An 18,819-nucleotide genomic window follows, 5' to 3' on the forward strand; every position below is an offset into this window, starting at 1 on the left:
CCGATGAATCACCGGACACACCCGGGTTTACAGCCACGCAGCCAGCGTCTTGGCTCCCAGTAGCTGGCGAGTCTGCTGACTCCCCGAGTCTGGGGGTGAACTCCAAAACGAATTGCAGCTTTCTTCTGAAACTTGCAGAAGGAAACCGAGAAATCCCGAAATCCAGGCGATTTCCGCCTCTTGCTTCAGGAGAGAGGCGGCGTGAGAGGGGCGGGGAGAGGGAGAGGGAGAGGGAGAGGCAGGGGAGGGGGAAAGGGGTTTGGAGAGCAGTCACCGAGGAACAAACTCGTCTACAAACTGAAGGATCCCGCGAAGTCCAGGAAAGTTTGGAGAGAAAATAGTTGCAGATATTTTTAAAAGTTTTAAAAGTTGAAGAAAATTCCGAACTTCTGAATTCTGGACTTTAAGAAACTTTGCTTTCTTGCTTCAGTCCGGTCGATCGGGTTTTGCAAAATTTGTTTAACAAAAGACGTGCCTAATTCAAAAGAGGAGCGAGAAGGTTTCAGGAAAGCTTGTGCAGATGGTCAACTTGCTGAGCGAGGCGGCGTTAAAGGGACGGGTGCTGGTGGCTGCCGCTTCATCCCTTCCTTCACCCAGCTCCGTCTCCAAACGCAACCCATGTCTCAATGTCTCTAACTAATGGCAAGGGCTGCCCTCAGCGCGGAGCGGCGGCGCTGGGACCCTCGCATACCCGCCACACAGGTAAGGCCCCGACACCGGGAGGGTCACAGCAGGCAGGCAGAGCGGAGCAGGCAGGGGTAGAGGCGGGTAGCCACACACACACACACACTGACACATAGCCACACACACTGACACACACTGACACACACACACTGACACACACACCGACACACACACACACACTGACACACAGCCACACACACTGACACACACATACACACTGACACACACACACTGACACACACACACACACTGACACACACACACACACACACACACACACACACACACACTGACACACAGACAGCCACACACAGACAGCCACACAGACAGCCACACACAGAAACACACACATACACACTGACACACACACCGACACACAAACACACACCGACACTGACACATACTGACACACACACAGACACACTGACACATACTGACGCACACTGACACGCACACTGACACAGACACACCCACACCCTCACACATACACACCCACACAATGACACACACACACACACACACACACATACATACATACAGAGATGCAGCCACACAAACGTACACCCAGCCACAGACATCCAAAGAGGCACACACACACACACACAGGGACAGAGGCAGGGACATAAACACACACAGGCAGGGAGACACAGGGACAGAGACAGACATACACAAACTCAGGGGAAGGGATATACAAGGGCAGGGACAGAGAGAGAGACACACACAGGTAAGGAGACACATAGACTAAGGCACAGACACGGACAAATAGGCACACACACACACACGCCACACATGTTCACAGAATTACAGTGACATTGAGAGGGATGAACCATGAGCACACATGGCCACAGAGTGGACCGGGCATGGTACATGTACATCAGCTGCGGCATCTTTCATGCAGACACAAAGGACAGAGTGACAATCTAATTTGTAACAGAAGTATGCAAACTGAGGTGGGGACACATGTAGGATAAAGTCCACTGACAAAAGGCCTGTTTTTGTAGGAAAGGAACTGCAGATGCTGGTTTATACCAAAGATAGACACAAAATGTTGGGGTAACTCAGCAGGACAGGCAGCGTCTCTGGATAGAAAGAACTCGACCCAAAACGTCATCCATTCCTTCCATCCAGAAAGGCTTGTTTTTTGCCTGATTCTTGAGTACTTCCAACAGTTTTAGTATGGAAGATACTTTCCCACAGTTACTGAGAGAACTCTCAGTAACAAACATTTGGGCATCTCGGTAAACATGAAAGTAAAGACACAAAGTGATGGAGTAACTCAGCGGGTCAGGCAGCTTCACTGGTGAGGCCTGACCCATTGAGTTACTCCAGCACTTTGTGTCTTCTTTGGTAAACCACCGTCTGCAGTTCCCTGCCTCTATCTAGAAACACAACAGGATACTCACAGCCAGGCATGTTGAACGCACACATCCATATCCATATGCATACATATGATTCCACCTTGTTTCATTGCTTTAACTACTGACTAGCAAAAATGTGTAAATCTTCCTTTACATTGAATAGAATGTTGGATATTTGTTTGTGAACGTTGGAATCTGACTCGATTTGTGAATTGTGATGGTTCATTGGGATGAGATATTTGAGCTAAAGAAGTGCAAGTGTACATTGTGAGACCATTCAGCGACTTCAGTATGTGTTGCAGGCTAAATGTGCAGGAAGGAACTGCAGATACTGGTTTACAGCGAAGATAGATACAAAAAGCTGGAGTAGCGTCTCTGGAGAGAAGGAATGGGTAACGTTTCGGGTCGAGACCCTTCTTGTGTTGGAGTCTCCCTCCCCAATGTGGTACTGAGCAGTGCTGAGCAGTCCTTCACATATAACGGGAAACTAAAGGTCCCATCTACTCTCCAGTAGATGTAAACAAACTAAATTTTGTTATTTTGACCAAGAGGTTATAACCTCTGAAATTCAACCCTCAGCCATGTGGGAACTTCTGCTTCCTGGACTAAGTCTGGGACTAAGTCTGGATAAGTCTGGGAGACTTAGTCTAGGAAGACAAAAATGCTGGAGAAACTCAGTGGGTGAGGCAGCATCTATGGGAGCGAAGGAATAGGTGACGTTTCGGGTCGAGACCCTTCTTCCTGCTTATGGGATGTTGCTTTTACTGCCTGATAAATTTTCAAAAGTGTTTTATTGACATTCTTGATGGCACTATACAATAACAAAACTTTTGTTATTAAGATTCTAAAATGGAGTGGTATAAACTCCAAACTTATTGCCAAATATATAAATAAATCTGATGGGAATCGGTTCGATGCTGATGATTTACAGAGGATATTTTATCACCAGCAGACAGGCTCTATTTAAGAAATGTCCATTTCTATTTAAGAAATGCCTATTTAAGAAATGTCAATTTGCCTTGAGCGGGCAGATTTGTTTAGTTCAGTTTTGCCTTTCCAGCATTGGGTTACTCTGTTTACCAACGTGCATAGTAAACCTCTTGTACTTGCATAGCAAGTTGAGTAAGTAGCACGCCATGTGTATCAAAGAGATTGCTGAACACATCGGGAACCTCTATGGTCCCCTCTTGTATAGTCATTGAGCCCACCCGACCTCCCTCCCCCATCTGGGATTCGATCCTTAATCGAACAAGCGCCCAGGTCTCTTCCCTTTTGTAATTCTCACCTTCTTCCACATCACCAATCCACCATTGGTGCCTCTGCTTTCAAGTGCTTCAGGAGCTCTCTTTCTGCACCACTCCTTGTTCTATTCCTAGCACCTCCTGTGAGAAACTCATAGAAAAAACTTCCTGGACTAAGTCTGGCTCACTAATATCGCACACTATGGCTCACGATCAGATTTTGTTTGTTTTTGCACAAAAAGCTTTGGGAAATGCTCCTGCACCATTGAAGTTTGTGTTATTATTGCGGTAGGTGTTGAATATTATGTTAAATATTAATATAATAAAAGGCGCAGTTGAAGAATAACTGATAATGTGCCATGAAGGTCAACTTGTCATGGCCAGGCAGGAGATTCTCAATTTCATTCAATGAACAACACGGAACATGGTGCCAAGCGGAGGGGACTTGTAAAATGTTCAAACATTCATAAACTTGCTTGCTAGATGCTGCCGGAAAGTTTGATCTCACTCTGGAAGGGCTTTAAAGTTGACCTGTGCTAATTAACATTGGTAAGACACGTGATGATGGAATAGTACCACTATGGATTTAATTAACTGGAGGGAATGGGGAGATTGGTGTTGATTTCTATGGAGAAGGAAACATAAAAGGGAGATTCAATGTTGATGTTAAATGAGGGATGTTGCCAGTGTGATTCTGGTTGTGTCGTTTTTGGTTGCACAGTTCTGGTTGCCTGAGATGGCTGAAGAACCAATTCACCAGATGTTGCCTGCGATGGAGAGTGTCAGTTTAGAGGAGAGACTGGATAAGCTGGGTTTGCTTTCCTTGGAGCAGAGTAGGTTGTAGGAAGACCCGATGGAGGTGCTTGCAATTATGAGATGGGAGATAGTCAGATCATTTTCCCCGTGGCTGAGGTGTCTATTACCAGAGTGAGGAGAAAGGTTTAAAGGGAATCTGAGGAAGAATGTTTTCACCTAGAGATAGTGGGCCAGATACTCTCACAACATTTAAGAAGCATCTGAACAAGCACTTGAAGAACCAAGGCGTTGTGGGCAATGGACTGAGTGCCAGTTAATGGGGTTAGTATAGATAGCTGAAGATAGGCACAAAAACCTGGTGTAACTCAGCGGGTCAGGCAGCATCTCTGGAGAAAAGGAATAGGTGATGTTTTGGGTTGAGACCCTTCTTCAGACTGGTAGCTGCAAGATGGTTGGCAAGGACATGGTGGGCGGGAGGGTGTATTTCTGTGTTGTATTTCTCTGATTAGAGAGAAAGTGTTTCAAGCGGCAGGAACATTGGTAATTGGAGTCACAGATTGAGGAGAGCTGGCAGAAGTGCCGAGGGGGAATGGGGAGACGTGGTTTTTATTCAGTGAGTTGCTCTGATCTAAAATTTACAGCTTAAAATGATTGACGGAAGCAGACTCAATATCGATTTTCAAATGGAAATTGGATAAATATTTGAAAGGGAATATTTTGCAAGGCTTTGCTGAAAAAAGCACGAGAGTGTGATGAATCGACTCATTGCTTCAAAGAGCCAAAATAAGCATGATCGGCTAAATAACTTATTCAGATGCAAGTCGGGACATGTCACCCCTGATGAATAACAAGGAAGGACCAAGGAAAATGTCTCCTTTCATTCCACTAAAGAGCTGAAGTAAAAGAGACTTTAAAGTACACACAGGATATTAAACGGAAAACCAAAGTCACATTGAAGGTTGGCCTAAAATGTGAGTGAATATCCAAACAAAGAGACATGGTTTGGAATTGGGAAAGGGGGGTTTAGCACAGTCTGTCAGGGGATATATGGCATCCAGAATGTAAAGAAGCATCCCAAGGAGCTGGGCAGCATTGGCAATGATTCACATGGGAACATACTAGGGCAGGTGAGGCAAGGCTCGCATTGAGAGCCATGTTTTGGACACACAGGCAACGATTTTTAGATTGAAACTTTCTCAGTTGCAATCATTTCTATGAGAGGCTAATGTAGGTCAGGGGTGATGGGGAAGCAAGGCTGGGGCGAGTCAGAAAACTAACGGTTGAGTTTTAAATGAATTCCAGTTAATGGTGCGTTGGAGAATGGCCAGAGTTACATGGAATCATAAAATCCCATTAACCGCAGAGAAGTTTAAGAAGGAACTGCAGATGCTGGAAAAATCGAAGGTAGAGAAAAATGCTGGAGAAACTCAGCGGGTGAGGCAGCATCTATGGAGCGAAGGAAATAGACGACGTTTCGGGTCGAGACCCATCTTGGCGACGTTTCAGATCGAGACCCTTCTACGGAAGGTCATTTAACTCTGGTGCTACCTTTCACATTGATTCATCAGCGAACGACCAAAAAAGCTTCTCATGAACATTGGATCAGATTATTGTTCAAACTTCATCTTCCTTTGTATTAAGTTCATAAATCATAGGAGCAGAGTTTGGCCATTTGGCCCGTCTAGTCTATTCCACCATTCAGTCATGGCTAATCTATCTTTTCCTCTCAACCCCATTTTCCTGCCTTCTCCCCGTAACCATTTGACATCCTTGCTAATCAATAACTTGTCAATCTCCACTTTAAAAATACCTAAAACCTGACCTCCACAGCCATCTGTAGCAATGAATTCCACAGATTCACTACTCTCTGGCTGATGAAATTCCTCCTGATCTTCACTCGAAAGGAAATCAACCCATCTCCCCTCTTCATAAACCCATGCGTCTGTGGAATTCTCTGCCTCAGAGGACGGTGGAGGCCGGTTCTCTGGATGCTTTCAAGAGAGAGCTAGATAGGGCTCTTAAAAATAGCAGAGTCAGGGGATATGGGGAGAAGGCAGAAACGGGAGACTGATTGGGGATGATCAGCCATGATCACATTGAATGGCGGTGCTGGCTCGAAGGGCCGAATGGCCTACTCCTGCACCTATTGTCTATTGTCCTCAAGGTACCAAGCACAGGATCGTTGTGTGGGAAGGAACTGCAGATGCTGGTTTAGACTAAAGATAGACACAAAAAGCTGGAGTAACTCCGCGGGAGGCAGCCTCTCTGGAGAGAAGGAATGGGTGACGATTTGGGTCAAGACCCTTCTTCAGACTTCAACACCCCAAACATCACCCATTCCTTCTCTGCAGAGATGCTGCCTGTCCCTTATTCTAGAATGTTGTGCCTATCGCAAGCACAGGATCAATCTCTAAACCTGAAATGCTGGAGAGCAAGCAGTGACGTTGTTTAGGGAATGGGGCTGTGGAACCAATGGCGTATAGATCGCAGAGACCTCTTGTCTGTCTTGGTCCATTGAAACAGCAATGCAACTAACCCACTCCAAAGTTCAGCAATTCCCCTTCCCTCAGGCATTTATACAATTGTTTATTATGTTATTTTAGAATTTGCTTCCAGCATCTTATCAGATAATACACTGCAGACCATGCCAACAGCCCACTCTGTAAAGCCGGGCCTTCATTGAAGTTTGTTTTAATCAATTGTCCTAAATCCAAGTCCTCTGGTATTTTGACTAACGTTGCTGAAAAAAGATTTCTCACTCTCTACTCTATCAAGCCCTTCATACTTTGGAAAACATCTTAACCTCCTCTTCTCCAAGTAGAACAAATCTATCAAGAGAAATGAGGAACTGCAAATGCTGGTTTATACAAAAAGCAATACAAAGTGGTGGCGTAACTCAGCGGCTCAGGCAGTATCTGTGGTGAACATGGATGGTGACGTTTCGTGTTGGGGCCCTTCTTCACTCTGGTCTATCATGCTTGATTCCTTTTTTGGAGAACGTTCTGGATTATCACAAGGCTCTAACAACCCTCTCAAATATAATTTGCAGATGGGACCATATCTCCAGCCGAGATTGATTTGTAATTCAGTGGTCCTCAACTATCCTTCAGTAGTTGCCTTTCTCTGCTCCCTGCTGCTCCCATCTCACCACTTTGTTTCATCATAGTTTGTCAACAGCACTATAGGCCATTCAGTCCATCCAGCAGATGCCAGCTCGCAGATCATGACCATTTTCCCTGGAGTTAATTCCCATTAGCCGGTTTCCCCCATACATGCCCGGCAGCTCCACCATAACTCTGCTCCGCCACCAACACCAAGGGGCAGGTCACAGTTGCCAGCGGAACATATTTGGGATTTTTTATTTTTTTTTAATTTTATTTTTATTAGCAGTACAGTAAATCACATTAATACATCGCATATATCTTATTACATTAGGTTGTACCACTTCATTTTTTGAGCTTTAAAAAAGATAGAAATAAAAGAAGTAAGGAAAGTAAGCAAGAATCGTGAAGGTGCAGGAATCGTCATGGGAGAAGATAACCCCTTAGGGAAGGAATTATCAGAAGGAAGCACTGATGAAAAGAAAGCTAAGACCCGGGAAAACCAGAAAAAAAAAAAAAATACGAAAGGAAAATCAATCGCTCTACCGTAACACAAAACTCTGCAAAAAAGGAATATACCAATGTTTAGTTTTATAAAAAAAATTTATTTTATAGTCTCCCCCCCGTTTCCAGGTAGTCTTGGACTAGCCTTTATGTTATAACTTAGGATATTTCTTTGCTTGACAATAGTTCCATAAATGCAGACCACGTCTTTTGGAAGTGATCTGCTTTGCCTGCTAGGAGGAGTCTCATCTCTACCAAGTGTAGTGTTTGTTGTTGGCATTTTTTGTTGTTGGTATTGGAGCATTTTTCCAAAATTTAAGTATATTCTTTTTTTTCCGACTATTAGCCCATAATTAAGTGAATTCTTTTGATGGCATTTAATTCTGGGTTACCTTCCTTTATTCCAAAAAATGATCCATTCTACTTTGGTTTTAGTATCCCCTTTTAAATAATTTTGTAAAGATTTCAAATATTTCAGGTTCCAGAATTTTTGGATTTTTATACAGAAAACAAGAGTGGCGCTATGTTAGCTTCTTCTAACTGACATTTATCACAAATGGGTGAGACATTGGGGAAAAGTTTATTTATTTTAGTTTTTGAATAATATAGTCTATGTAATAGAGTGAGTTGGTTGGGTTATTTGGATTAGAGTATGTCGTACGTTTGATCGAGCATTTATGCACATATAATAAGTGTTTGAATATCCAGCTCTCTTTTGAAATTTTTATAGCTAATTCTTGTTCCCAGGTCTCTTCTAATATTATCTGTTGTAGGTATTTCTATATTCAATATAATATTATATAAATATGATATTAGATTTGCTGATTCAGCCTTTATCTTCATGGCTTCATCTAATAAGTCTGGGGGCATATTATAATAGTCTTTTGTATATTTTTTCAGATAATCACGGATTTGAAGATATTTAAAATATTGATTATTTTTCAAGTTATATTTCAGTTGTAATTGTTGAAATGGTAATAATTTCCCTAATTCATACAGGTCTCCGAGCGTTTTGATTCCCGTTCTTTCCCATTGTGTAAATGATTTATCTATAATTGAGGGTTTAAACGAAGGGTTATTGGCTATTGGCAATTAGCAGAGATAGATTTCTTTGGGATATGGGAGCAAACCGCAGCACAGCGGGAAAACCCACAGGGCCACAGGAGCAAAACGCAAACTCCAGAAAGGCTCAACTGTGGGTCAGTATCAAACCCTTGGGCTGTGGCGCAGATAGTCTTGGTACCTTTCACATTAACACGAACTAGAAAATTCCACGCCAGAGGCACTGGTGCATTATCAAATGTAACTATCGCTTTTCCAATCGATCATCTAAACAAGATATTTCAGTTTAGTTTAGTTTATCATCACATATACTGATGCACAGTGCAAAGCTTTTGTTGCGGGCAAACCAGTCAGCGGAAAGACAATACGTGATTACAATCGTGCCGCTCACCGTTTACAGGTACATGATAAAGGGAATAAGATGAATAATGTTTAGTGGAGGATAAAGCCAGTAATGTCTGATCAAAGATAGTCTCCAATGAGGTAGATAGTAGTTCAGGACTGCTCTCTAGCTGGAGTTAGGATGGTTCACTTGCCTGACAACAGCTGGGAAGAAACGATCGTGCATTTTCACACTTCTATAGCTCTTGCCTGATGGGAGAGGGAAGAAAGGATGCGACTTGTCCATGATTATGCTGCTGGCCTTGCAGAGGCAGCGTGAGGTACAAAATGGCGTCAATGAAAGGCAGGTTGGTTTTTGTGCAACTCTCTGCAATTTCTTGCGGTCTTTGATGGCATTGTTCCCAGTCTAAGACCCTTTACATTTGTAAATGAGAGAACCAAGGTCTGTTTTAAATCCCCTCCTGAAAATGAGACAGGACTTCCTTCCCTTCAGGATGGTCAAAGATCCCTTGTGGTTGTGGAGCCATCAATCTTTTGGAACTGGATAGATCAAATGTCCACAATAACTGATCCATTTTGTGGATATACCGTGAAACTTGAATGTAATAAGGTGTACAAGACATTCACAACCAACATTTGACAACATCACATAGAGTGAGTTGGGAGTGGGCTTGGAGAGAAGGAACATGCCGAGTTTCGCACGCACAGCCAAGAACCAGGAGGTTTGAATATCCAATCTTCAGTTAGGATAATAGCCAAGGGCCTGGGAACAGGAGGAAGGATAATGGGAGAATTACATGAGGGAAAGTTTACAAGAGAAAATGTTTGGAGCAGATAATTATTAGCAGAGATTCCCAGTTATTGAGCTTGGCTCAGATTGGGCTCCAGTGCAGGCTCTCGTGTTTCTGACATGTTGTTTACGGAAACTGGAATATTTTTCACAACATATATACAATGTTGAAATATGTTTTTGTTCTGAAATTATCCCAATTAAGTGGCCAGTCGGACTCATCAGTGGTTGAGCTGGAGTATGTAGCGTGAACCTTTCCATCGGATTTACCATTCTCGTTTGCAGGGCCAAGGAACGTGTGAATTATGGGCAATGTGTGTAGGAAGGAACTGCAGATGTTGGTTTACACCGAAGATGGACACAACGTGCTGGAGTAACCCAGGCAACATCTCTGGAGAAAAGGAATGGGTGACGTTTTGGGTCGAGACCCTTCTTCAGACTAAGAGTCAGTCTGATTGAAAAAGTCACTATCAGTCTGAAGAAGAGTCTCAACCCAAAACGTCACCTATTCCTTTTCTCCAGAGATGCTGCCTGAGCCTCTGTGTTACTCCAGCGTTTTGTGTCTGTCTATAAGCAATGTGCTTGGATTGGATAACCTTCTTTGCAAATAGGGAGGATATCCTGAACGATACACAGAGGCCGTCTTCACTACTTCACTGCTGGAGTTCCTCACTTTGTCTTGGAAGGTAGCATTCATGGGAAACAAAGAGAGCTGAGTAACCTGCCAATGTAACGACCTGGAGTCTGCAGCTCCCACTCTAAACTGGATGTAGACTCTTTGCCAATCGAAGCATCAATACTGGAGGTAAACACATGAATGAAATTAAAGCAGATTGTTAAAAGTGCTGGAGAAACTCAGCGGGTGCAGCAGCAGCATCTATGGAACAAAGGAAATAGGCAACGTTTCGTGCTGAAACCCTGAAGGAAATAGGAAGGGCTTCGGCCCGAAACGTTGCCTATTTCCTTCGCTCCATAGATGCTGCTGCACCCGCTGAGTTCCTCCAGCACTTTTAACAATCTGCTTTAATTTTCCAGCATCTGCAGTTCCTTCTTAAACAGATTGTTAAGACATCTGCGGATACTTAAAAGTAAAACACTTTCAAAGTCAATGAGGTCTACTGCAGACTGACAACTAAGTGGCTATGTTGGAGAAATAAGTGCTGGTCAGAGCAATTTAGGATAAGAGCAGTCTACTTTAGTGGAAGAAGAAACAGGAGGAGAGCAGCAGGTCAAGAGAGAAACAGGCGCTGAAGCAAGTGACCACGAGGAGAAAGATTTGCTTTGGAGACGGTCATGGGGTTGAAAGCCAATGAACCCCTGGCATCTGGAAACATGGTTTTGGAGATAATTGGTGCAAAAGTTGTCACTTTCCAAAATTCCATACATCCCGGAATGATTTGATTAGATCCTTTATTTGTCATTCAGACCTTCCGGCCTGAACGAAACGTCGTTGCCTGCAGCCATACATATAGTAATAAACAACAAAACACACAATAAACACAAATTAACATCCACCACCGTGAGTTCACCAGGCACCTCCTCACTGTGATGGAGGCAAAAGTCTTAAAGTTACCAGTGTTCAAGAAGGAACTGCAGATGCTGGAAGATCGAAGGTACACAAAATTGCTGGAGAAGCTCAGCGGTGTGCAGCAGCATCTATGGAGCGAAGAAAAAAGGCAACGTTCCGGGTCGAACCCTTTCTTCAGACTGATGGGGGGGGGGGGGGGGGGAGAAGGAAGGAAAAAGGGAGGAGGAGGAGCCCGAGGGCGGGGGGATGGGTGGAGACAGCTTGAGGGTTAAGGAAGGGGAGGAGACAGTAAGGGCTAGCAAAATTGGGAGAATTCAACGTTAATGCCATCAGGATGCAAGCTGCCCAGGCGAAATATGAGGTGCTGTTCCTGCAATTTCCGGTGTTGCTCACTCTGGCAATGGAGGAGACCCAGGACAGAGAGGTCGGATTGGGAATGGGAGGGGGAGTTGAAGTGCTGAGCCACCGGGAGGTCAGGTTGGTTATTGCGGACTGAGCGGAGGTGTTCGGCGAAATGGTCGCCCAACCTACGCTTAGTCTCCCCGATGTAGATCAGCTGACACCTAGAGCAGTGAATGCAGTAGATGAGGTTGGAGGGGATACAGGTGAACCTTTGTCACACCTGGAGGGGATACAGGTGAACCTTGGGACCTTGAATGGAGTCGAGGGGGGAGGTGAAGGGACAGGTGTTGCATTTCTTGCGGTTGCAACGGAAAGTGCCCGGGGAGGGGGTGGTACGGGAGGGAAGGGAAGAATTGACAAGGGAAAAGTCTTAAAGTTACTGTCTCTTCCCTCCTCATTCTCCCCCTGCGCTGAGGCGGTATGTTGTTACCCCACCGGGCGATGGTAGTCGGTCCCGCGGCTCAACCGAGCTCCGCGAACGGGAGCAAATGACACCAAATATGATCGTATTATTCAAAAAAAGGAAGGGGAGGTAGAAAGGGAACTACAGGTCAGTATCAGCAGCAAACACTACTGCAACTATATGTGATCATATTGCTCCTGGAAAATAATAACAGGATTTTGGCAAAGTTAGCATAAAAGAGAAATCATAGTTCACGCATCTGTTACTTTTTTGAGGTTGTATCTGGAAGAATAGATTAAGGGAAGCTAGCAGGTGTGTTGTATTTGGAGTTTCAGGTGGTCTTAGATAAGGTGGCATTGGAAGAGATTATTGAACAAAACTGAAGCACATGGAATTGGGAGACTGAATTAGGGCTGAAGCATATGGAAGGGCGGCATGGTGGTTCAGCGATAGAGGTGCTGCCTTACAGCGCTTACAGCGCCGGAGACCCAGGTTCAATCCCAAGTCTGTACAGAGTTTGTACGTTCTCCCTGTGACCTGTGTGGGTTTTCTCCGAGATCTTCGGTTTCCTTCCACGCTCCAAAGACGTACAGGTTTGTAGGTTAATTGGATTGGTATAAGTGTAAATTGTCCCGAGTGTGTGCGGGATAGTGTTAATGCGCGGGGATCGCTGGTCGGTGTGGACTCGGTGAGCCAAAGATCCTGTTTTCTCGCTGTAACTAAAACTAAAACAAAATCTAAAACTTAGAGTGGACTGGATTGAGAGTTGGTTACAGATGGAAAGCTTAAGAAATAGATGGATGGGTTAAACTTTCAGGTCAGGAGGCAGTGCTGGTGGGATGCTGCAAGGAGCAGCCCTGGGCCATCAACCATCAAAATGGACAGCACTGGTTTGATGAGATATCTGAGTGGAATATCGTGTTTGTTAATGATACACATCTAGCTGCCACTGTGAGTTGTGGGGAGGATACAGTGAGGCTTCAGAGGAATGCAGACTGGATAGGTGAGAATGGCTGAGGACATGACAATTGGAATATAGTGCGGTAAATATGAAGCCATCCTCTTTGATAGAAAAAGAGGCATATTTTGTTAATTTATAAGTGATAAGAACAAAATTAGGCCATTCGGCCCATCAAGTCTACTCCGCAATTCAATCATGGCTGATACTGCATCTTCCTTCTCCCCATAACCTCTGACACTTGTACTAATCAAGAATCTGATCACTAATTGATCAAAGAATGGAACGTATGGACATTCAGAAGGATCTGGAGGCCATGAATGTGAATAAAGCAAGCAATAGGGAAGGCAGGGGGTGTGTTGACTTTCACCATCAGTTGATGCTGGGCTGAGCAACCACCCGCTTCAGAACTCTGCTGGTTCACTTTCTTGTTTAACCTGTTCATTCACTCACGGGTTGTGGACGACACAGGCAGTGGTTGCATTTATTGTTCACCCACAAATGCCTCTAATGTGAGAAGGGGATGTATCTTCTGAAAGCCTGGAGAGAATGGATGTGGAGAGGATGTTTCCACTAGTGGAAGAGTCTAGGACCAGAGTTCATAGCCTCAAAATTAAAGGAAGGAGATGAGGAGGAATTTCTTTAATCAGTGGGTGGTGAATCTGTGGAATTCGTTGCCATAGAACCCTAGGAGCCCAAGTCAGTGGGTATTTTTAAGCCAGAGATAAATAGATACTAGATTTGTACGGGTGTTAGGGGTTATGGAGAGAAGACGAGACAATGGCGTTACGTGGGAAAGATAGATCAGACACGATTGAATATCAGAGTAGACTTGATGGGCTGAATGGCCTAATTCTGCGTGTCACTTATGGAGTCACATAAAGGCGAGTTACAGTAAAGACAGCACACATCCATCCCTGCAGAACATTCATGCAATAACTATGTTTTATGATTGTACAGTAGTTTCAGTCACTGTTACTAATATTAACTTTTAAATCCAAGGGAGATGTTCTACAAAGCCACGTGTGCCTTAAAGTATGTGCAAGGGATTTTGCTACTGTTTGCTAACTTGTGATCCCAAGCAGAGAGAGAATAGACTGTAGAAACAAGGAATTGCCGATGCCGGTTTACACAAAAAGACACAAAGTGCTGGAGTAACTCAGCGGGTCAGGCAGCATCTCTGGCAAACATGGAGACGTGACGATTCGGGTCGGAACCCTTCTTCAGACTGATGGTGGGGGAAGAAAGCTGAAAGTGAATTGACTGTGACACATACCACTGTGGAATGGAGTCTGGCCAGTGAGTGTTTAGACAACACGTGGGCGAACAGTGACTTCGTCGTGTAGTATACCAATTAATACCTGTGGGGAGTGGGAGAATTCTCCTCCGACATTGTGGAGTTAGCACCCGTCTTGTTAAGCCCTTGCTTTTACCTCTGGCTCCAGTTGCTTTAATTCATTAGAGCTCTAGGGGCTAGTGGAATCAAGGGATATGGGGAGAAGGCAGGTACGGGTTATTGATTGGGGCCGATCAGGCATGATCGCAATGAGTGCCGGTAATGGCCTCCTTGTGCACCTATTTTCTATGTTTCTATGTTTCTATAAGCAGCAAGAATTTCAACATCAAAATCTGTGGTTCCTTGTTCTTTCAATATTTAACTCTGAGTGCTACAGGCAAACAAACATTTATTTCCAAATGCTGTAACACTGATAGCATTGCCCGCTATGTGTTCAGGTGGTGAATGGGATCCGGTGAGAGCGTGCTTGTTGACCCTCGTGCTGCCAAGAGCCGCTCTGACTCACATCTGTCCTGTTTATTTGACACCAATGGGACGGAGTTGCAAAAACACTTTTGTTTTTCTTTTGGTGAGACTTGTGGGGCCTCCTGGATGAGCGATGGGGGCGCAGAAACAGGGCGGTTTCCACTTTTAACATCGGCTTTGGACTGGCTACAGCTCGGCTTGGATGGGAAATAAAGCTCCCACACAGCAAACCTCCGCGCTGATCCTCCAAGAACCTCCCTGGACAAGGACAGCACAGTGTGGAGACTGTGCCGTTCTGTCAACAGTTTTAGCAAGGCCTTCCGCAGGCAGGCCATTAGATTTGTTCTAGATGTTCATGAGAAATGCGATACGAAACAATACCATATTATTCATCCCAGAGGGAAATTGGCCTGCCTCCGGTCAAAAGATATAGTTACAAAAGATATAGCCATGTGCATTCTAATAATAATAATGGCATTTAAGTGACCAGTTATTGCACTGCACATATATAATATTGCATAAACATGGAATGAACTTATCGAGTGGAGAAGTCCAGCATGAGGGATATGCAAAGATGGGAGGGGAGGGGGGTGGGGGGGGGGGGGGGGGGGGGGGGGGGGGGGGGGGGGGGGGGGGGGGGGGGGAAGAAGGGGACTCCGTCTATCCCACAACAGAAAGGGGAGGAGTTGTACAGTTTGATAGCCACAGGGAAAAATAATCTCCTGTGGCGTTCTTTGCTGCACCGGTCTGTTGCTGAAGAAACTAGAACAGACATTGCCTTTAAAACACAAAACTACCAGCAAACAGCCGGTTTTACTGCCAGTAGCCTGGGCCATGCTCCAATAGGATTAAAAGGTACTGAATCTCTAATAAGTTTTGGCAGAGCATGCATTGAGGTGCAGCTGACCGCAGTGGCCTTGCACGCGCTGAGAATAAAAGCAGCAATCAGCCAGAAGCACAAGACGTTGTGTGGTGTGACAGAGAGTCGTCAGCTGGTTAATGGAAAGGTGAAATCTGTTTCCAATTTGCTTTTCACTCACAAACTGATCCCAGCAAAGTTTAATTGTTGGGACAGGCTCATCTATTCATCAAATTCTGGGTGGGTTGCTGTGTCTGTAAGAGGAATGGTAAAGGCCAAGTGGGGGTGGGGCAAGGGGAGGGGTAGATGAGGTGGGGGTGGGGGGATGGGAGACAGGGCGGGGTTTGGAAGGGAAGGAGGTAAAATATCAACGTTGGTTCCCTTGAACAGATTATTCTCGTTAATCAGAGGACTGGTCATGAAAAGTTGTTGGCTGCTGGTTGAAGGTTAGAACCTCAGCCCTTACATCCTCCTGGAGTTCAACTCTTCCCTAGGATTTCCTGGCTCACAGGTTCCCCAATTCACCGGATTGCCATCTACACGGTCAGACTCTTGGAATTTCAATGGGACAGTCTTGCCCCTGATTTCAATAGAAAAATGGCTGATCATCCAACTCAGTATCCCATCCCTGCCTTCTCTCCATACCCCCTGATCCCTTTAGCCACAAGGCCACATCTAACTCCCTCTTAAATATAGCCAATGAACTGGCCTCAACTACCTTCTGCGGCAGATAATTCCAGAGAATCACCACTCTGTGTGAAAAATGTTTTTCTCATCTCGGTCCTAAAAGATTTCCCCCTTATCCTTAAACTGTGACCCCTTGTTCTGGACTTCCCCAACATCGGGAACAATCTTTCTGCGTCCAACCCCTTAAAGATTTTGGAAGTTTCTATAAGATCCCCCCTCAGTCTTCTAAATTCTAGCGAGTACAAGCTGAGTCTATCCAGTCTTTCTTCATATGAAAGTCCTGACATCCCAGGAATCAGTCTGGTGAAGCTTCTCTGTACTCCCTCTATGGCAAGAATGTATTTTCTCAGATTAGGAGACCAAAACTGTACGCAGTACTCCAGGTGTGGTCTCACCAAGACCCTGTACAACTGCAGTAGAACCTACCTGCTCCTATACTCAAATCCTTATGCTATGAATGCTAACATGCCATTTGCTTTCTTCACTGCCTGCTACACCTGCATGCCTACCTTCAATGACTGGTGTACCATGACACCCAGGTCTCGTTGCCTCTCTCCCCTTTTCCTAATCGGCCACCATTCAGATAATAGTCTACTTTCCTTTTTTTTGCCACCAAAGTGGATAACCTCACATTTATCCACATTGTACTGCATCTGCCATGCATTTGCCCACTCACCCAGCCTATCCAAGTCACCTTGCAGCCTCCTAGCATCCTCCTCACAGCTAACGCTGCCCCCCAGCTTCATGTCATCTGCAAACTTGGAGATGTTGCATTCAATTCCCTCGTCCAAATCATTAATATATATTGTAAATAGCTGGGGTCCCAGCACTGAGCCTTGCGGTACCCCACTAGTCACTGCCTGCCATTGTGAAAAGGACCCGTTTACTCCTACTCTTTGCTTCCTGCCTGCCAGCCAGTTCTCTATCCACATCAATACTGAACCCCCAATACCGTGTGCTTTAAGTTTGTATACTAATCTCTTATGTGGGACCTTGTCGAAAGCCTTCTGGAAGTCCAGATACACCACATCCACTGGTTCTCCCTTATCCACTCTACTAGTTACATCCTCGAAAAATGCTATAAGATTCGTCAGACATGATTTACCTTTCATAAATCCATGCTGACTTTATCCAATGATTTCACCATTTTCCAAATGTGCTGCTATCCCATCTTTAATAACTGACTCTAGCAGTTTCCCCACTACCGATGTTAGACTAACTGGTCTGTAATTCCCCGTTTTCTCTCTCCCTCCCTTTTTAAAAAGTGGGGTTACATTAGCTACCCTCCAATCCTCAGGAACTACTCCAGAATCTAAAGAGTTTTGAAAAATTATCACTAATATATCCATTATTTCTGCAGCAACTTCCTTAAGTACTCTGGGATGCAGCCTAGGGATTTATCGGCCTTTAATCCATTCAATTTACCTAACACCACTTCCCGGCTAACCTGGATTTCACTCAGTTCCTCCATCTCATTTGACCCCCAGTCCCCTGCTATTTCCGGCAGATTATTTATGTCTTCCTTAGTGAAGACAGAACCAAAGTAGTTATTCAATTGGTCTGCCATGTCTTTGTTCCCCATGATCAATTCACCTGTTTCTGACTGCAAGAGACCTACATTTGTTTTAATTAATCTTTTCCATCTTTGATGTCTCATGGAACAACTAAGTTTTTTCAGCACTGTACTGAACTGAGATTGCACCAAGGTAACGCTATTCACTAGTCTTCCATCCAAACCATCTTCTCTCTGAATGACCCACTATACTTCTATCTCATCCTCTGATCAACAACCTCATTGCTTGTCCCTGGCTCCAATTCCCTTCATCATTCCTGACTCTAATCCTCCAAACGCCCACTCATCCTGGTGCCTTATGTTTCAATAGAGACTCCAAGCACCACCTCCCACCATCCACACATTACAAGGTGCAACACCACAGCAATCATCCCCGAGACCAGCATTTCTAACGAGTGCCTCCTCCAAGCCCCCGCTGCATGATGGCTAAACTGAATATTGCACTCAACCTGCCCTTGCCCCAAAAGGCACTGGACCAAGCACTGATACAAAATGCAAGTGAAAAATAAACATAATGTTAATTTAATTGTGCCTTTAATGGCACCCTATACCCTATCTGGGTAGGAACTAAATAGATGATTGATCGTTCCTGCAACATAATATTAAGTGAATCTACTCATTTTGACTACCAATTAATTTTTGTCTCGGGTTTATCTATCTAAATGGCATCAGGTTGGGAAAAGGGGAATTACAACGGGATCTGGGGGTCCTTGTACATCAGTCTATGAAAGTAAGCATGCAGGTACAGCAGGCAGTGAAGAAAGCGAATGGCACGTTGGCCTTTATAACGAGAGGAATTGAATATAGGA

The 18,819-nt window shown here is 44.6% G+C and overlaps 1 protein-coding gene across 1 annotated transcript in view; it reads left to right on the top strand.

The window, feature by feature from the left end:
• The first annotated feature begins 242 nt into the window (after positions 1-242).
• mdfi (MyoD family inhibitor) overlaps positions 243-18,819 on the top strand; it is a 101,136-nt gene continuing 82,559 nt past the window's right edge. Inside the window, exon 1 of the mRNA XM_055654370.1 lies at positions 243-702. Coding sequence (XP_055510345.1) covers positions 627-702 — 76 coding nt within the window. The 5' untranslated portion in view covers positions 243-626. The remainder of the gene's footprint in view (positions 703-18,819) is intronic.

The sequence above is a fragment of the Leucoraja erinacea genome, chromosome 24 (genome assembly GCF_028641065.1).
Source record: "Leucoraja erinacea ecotype New England chromosome 24, Leri_hhj_1, whole genome shotgun sequence".
NCBI lineage: Eukaryota > Metazoa > Chordata > Chondrichthyes > Rajiformes > Rajidae > Leucoraja > Leucoraja erinaceus.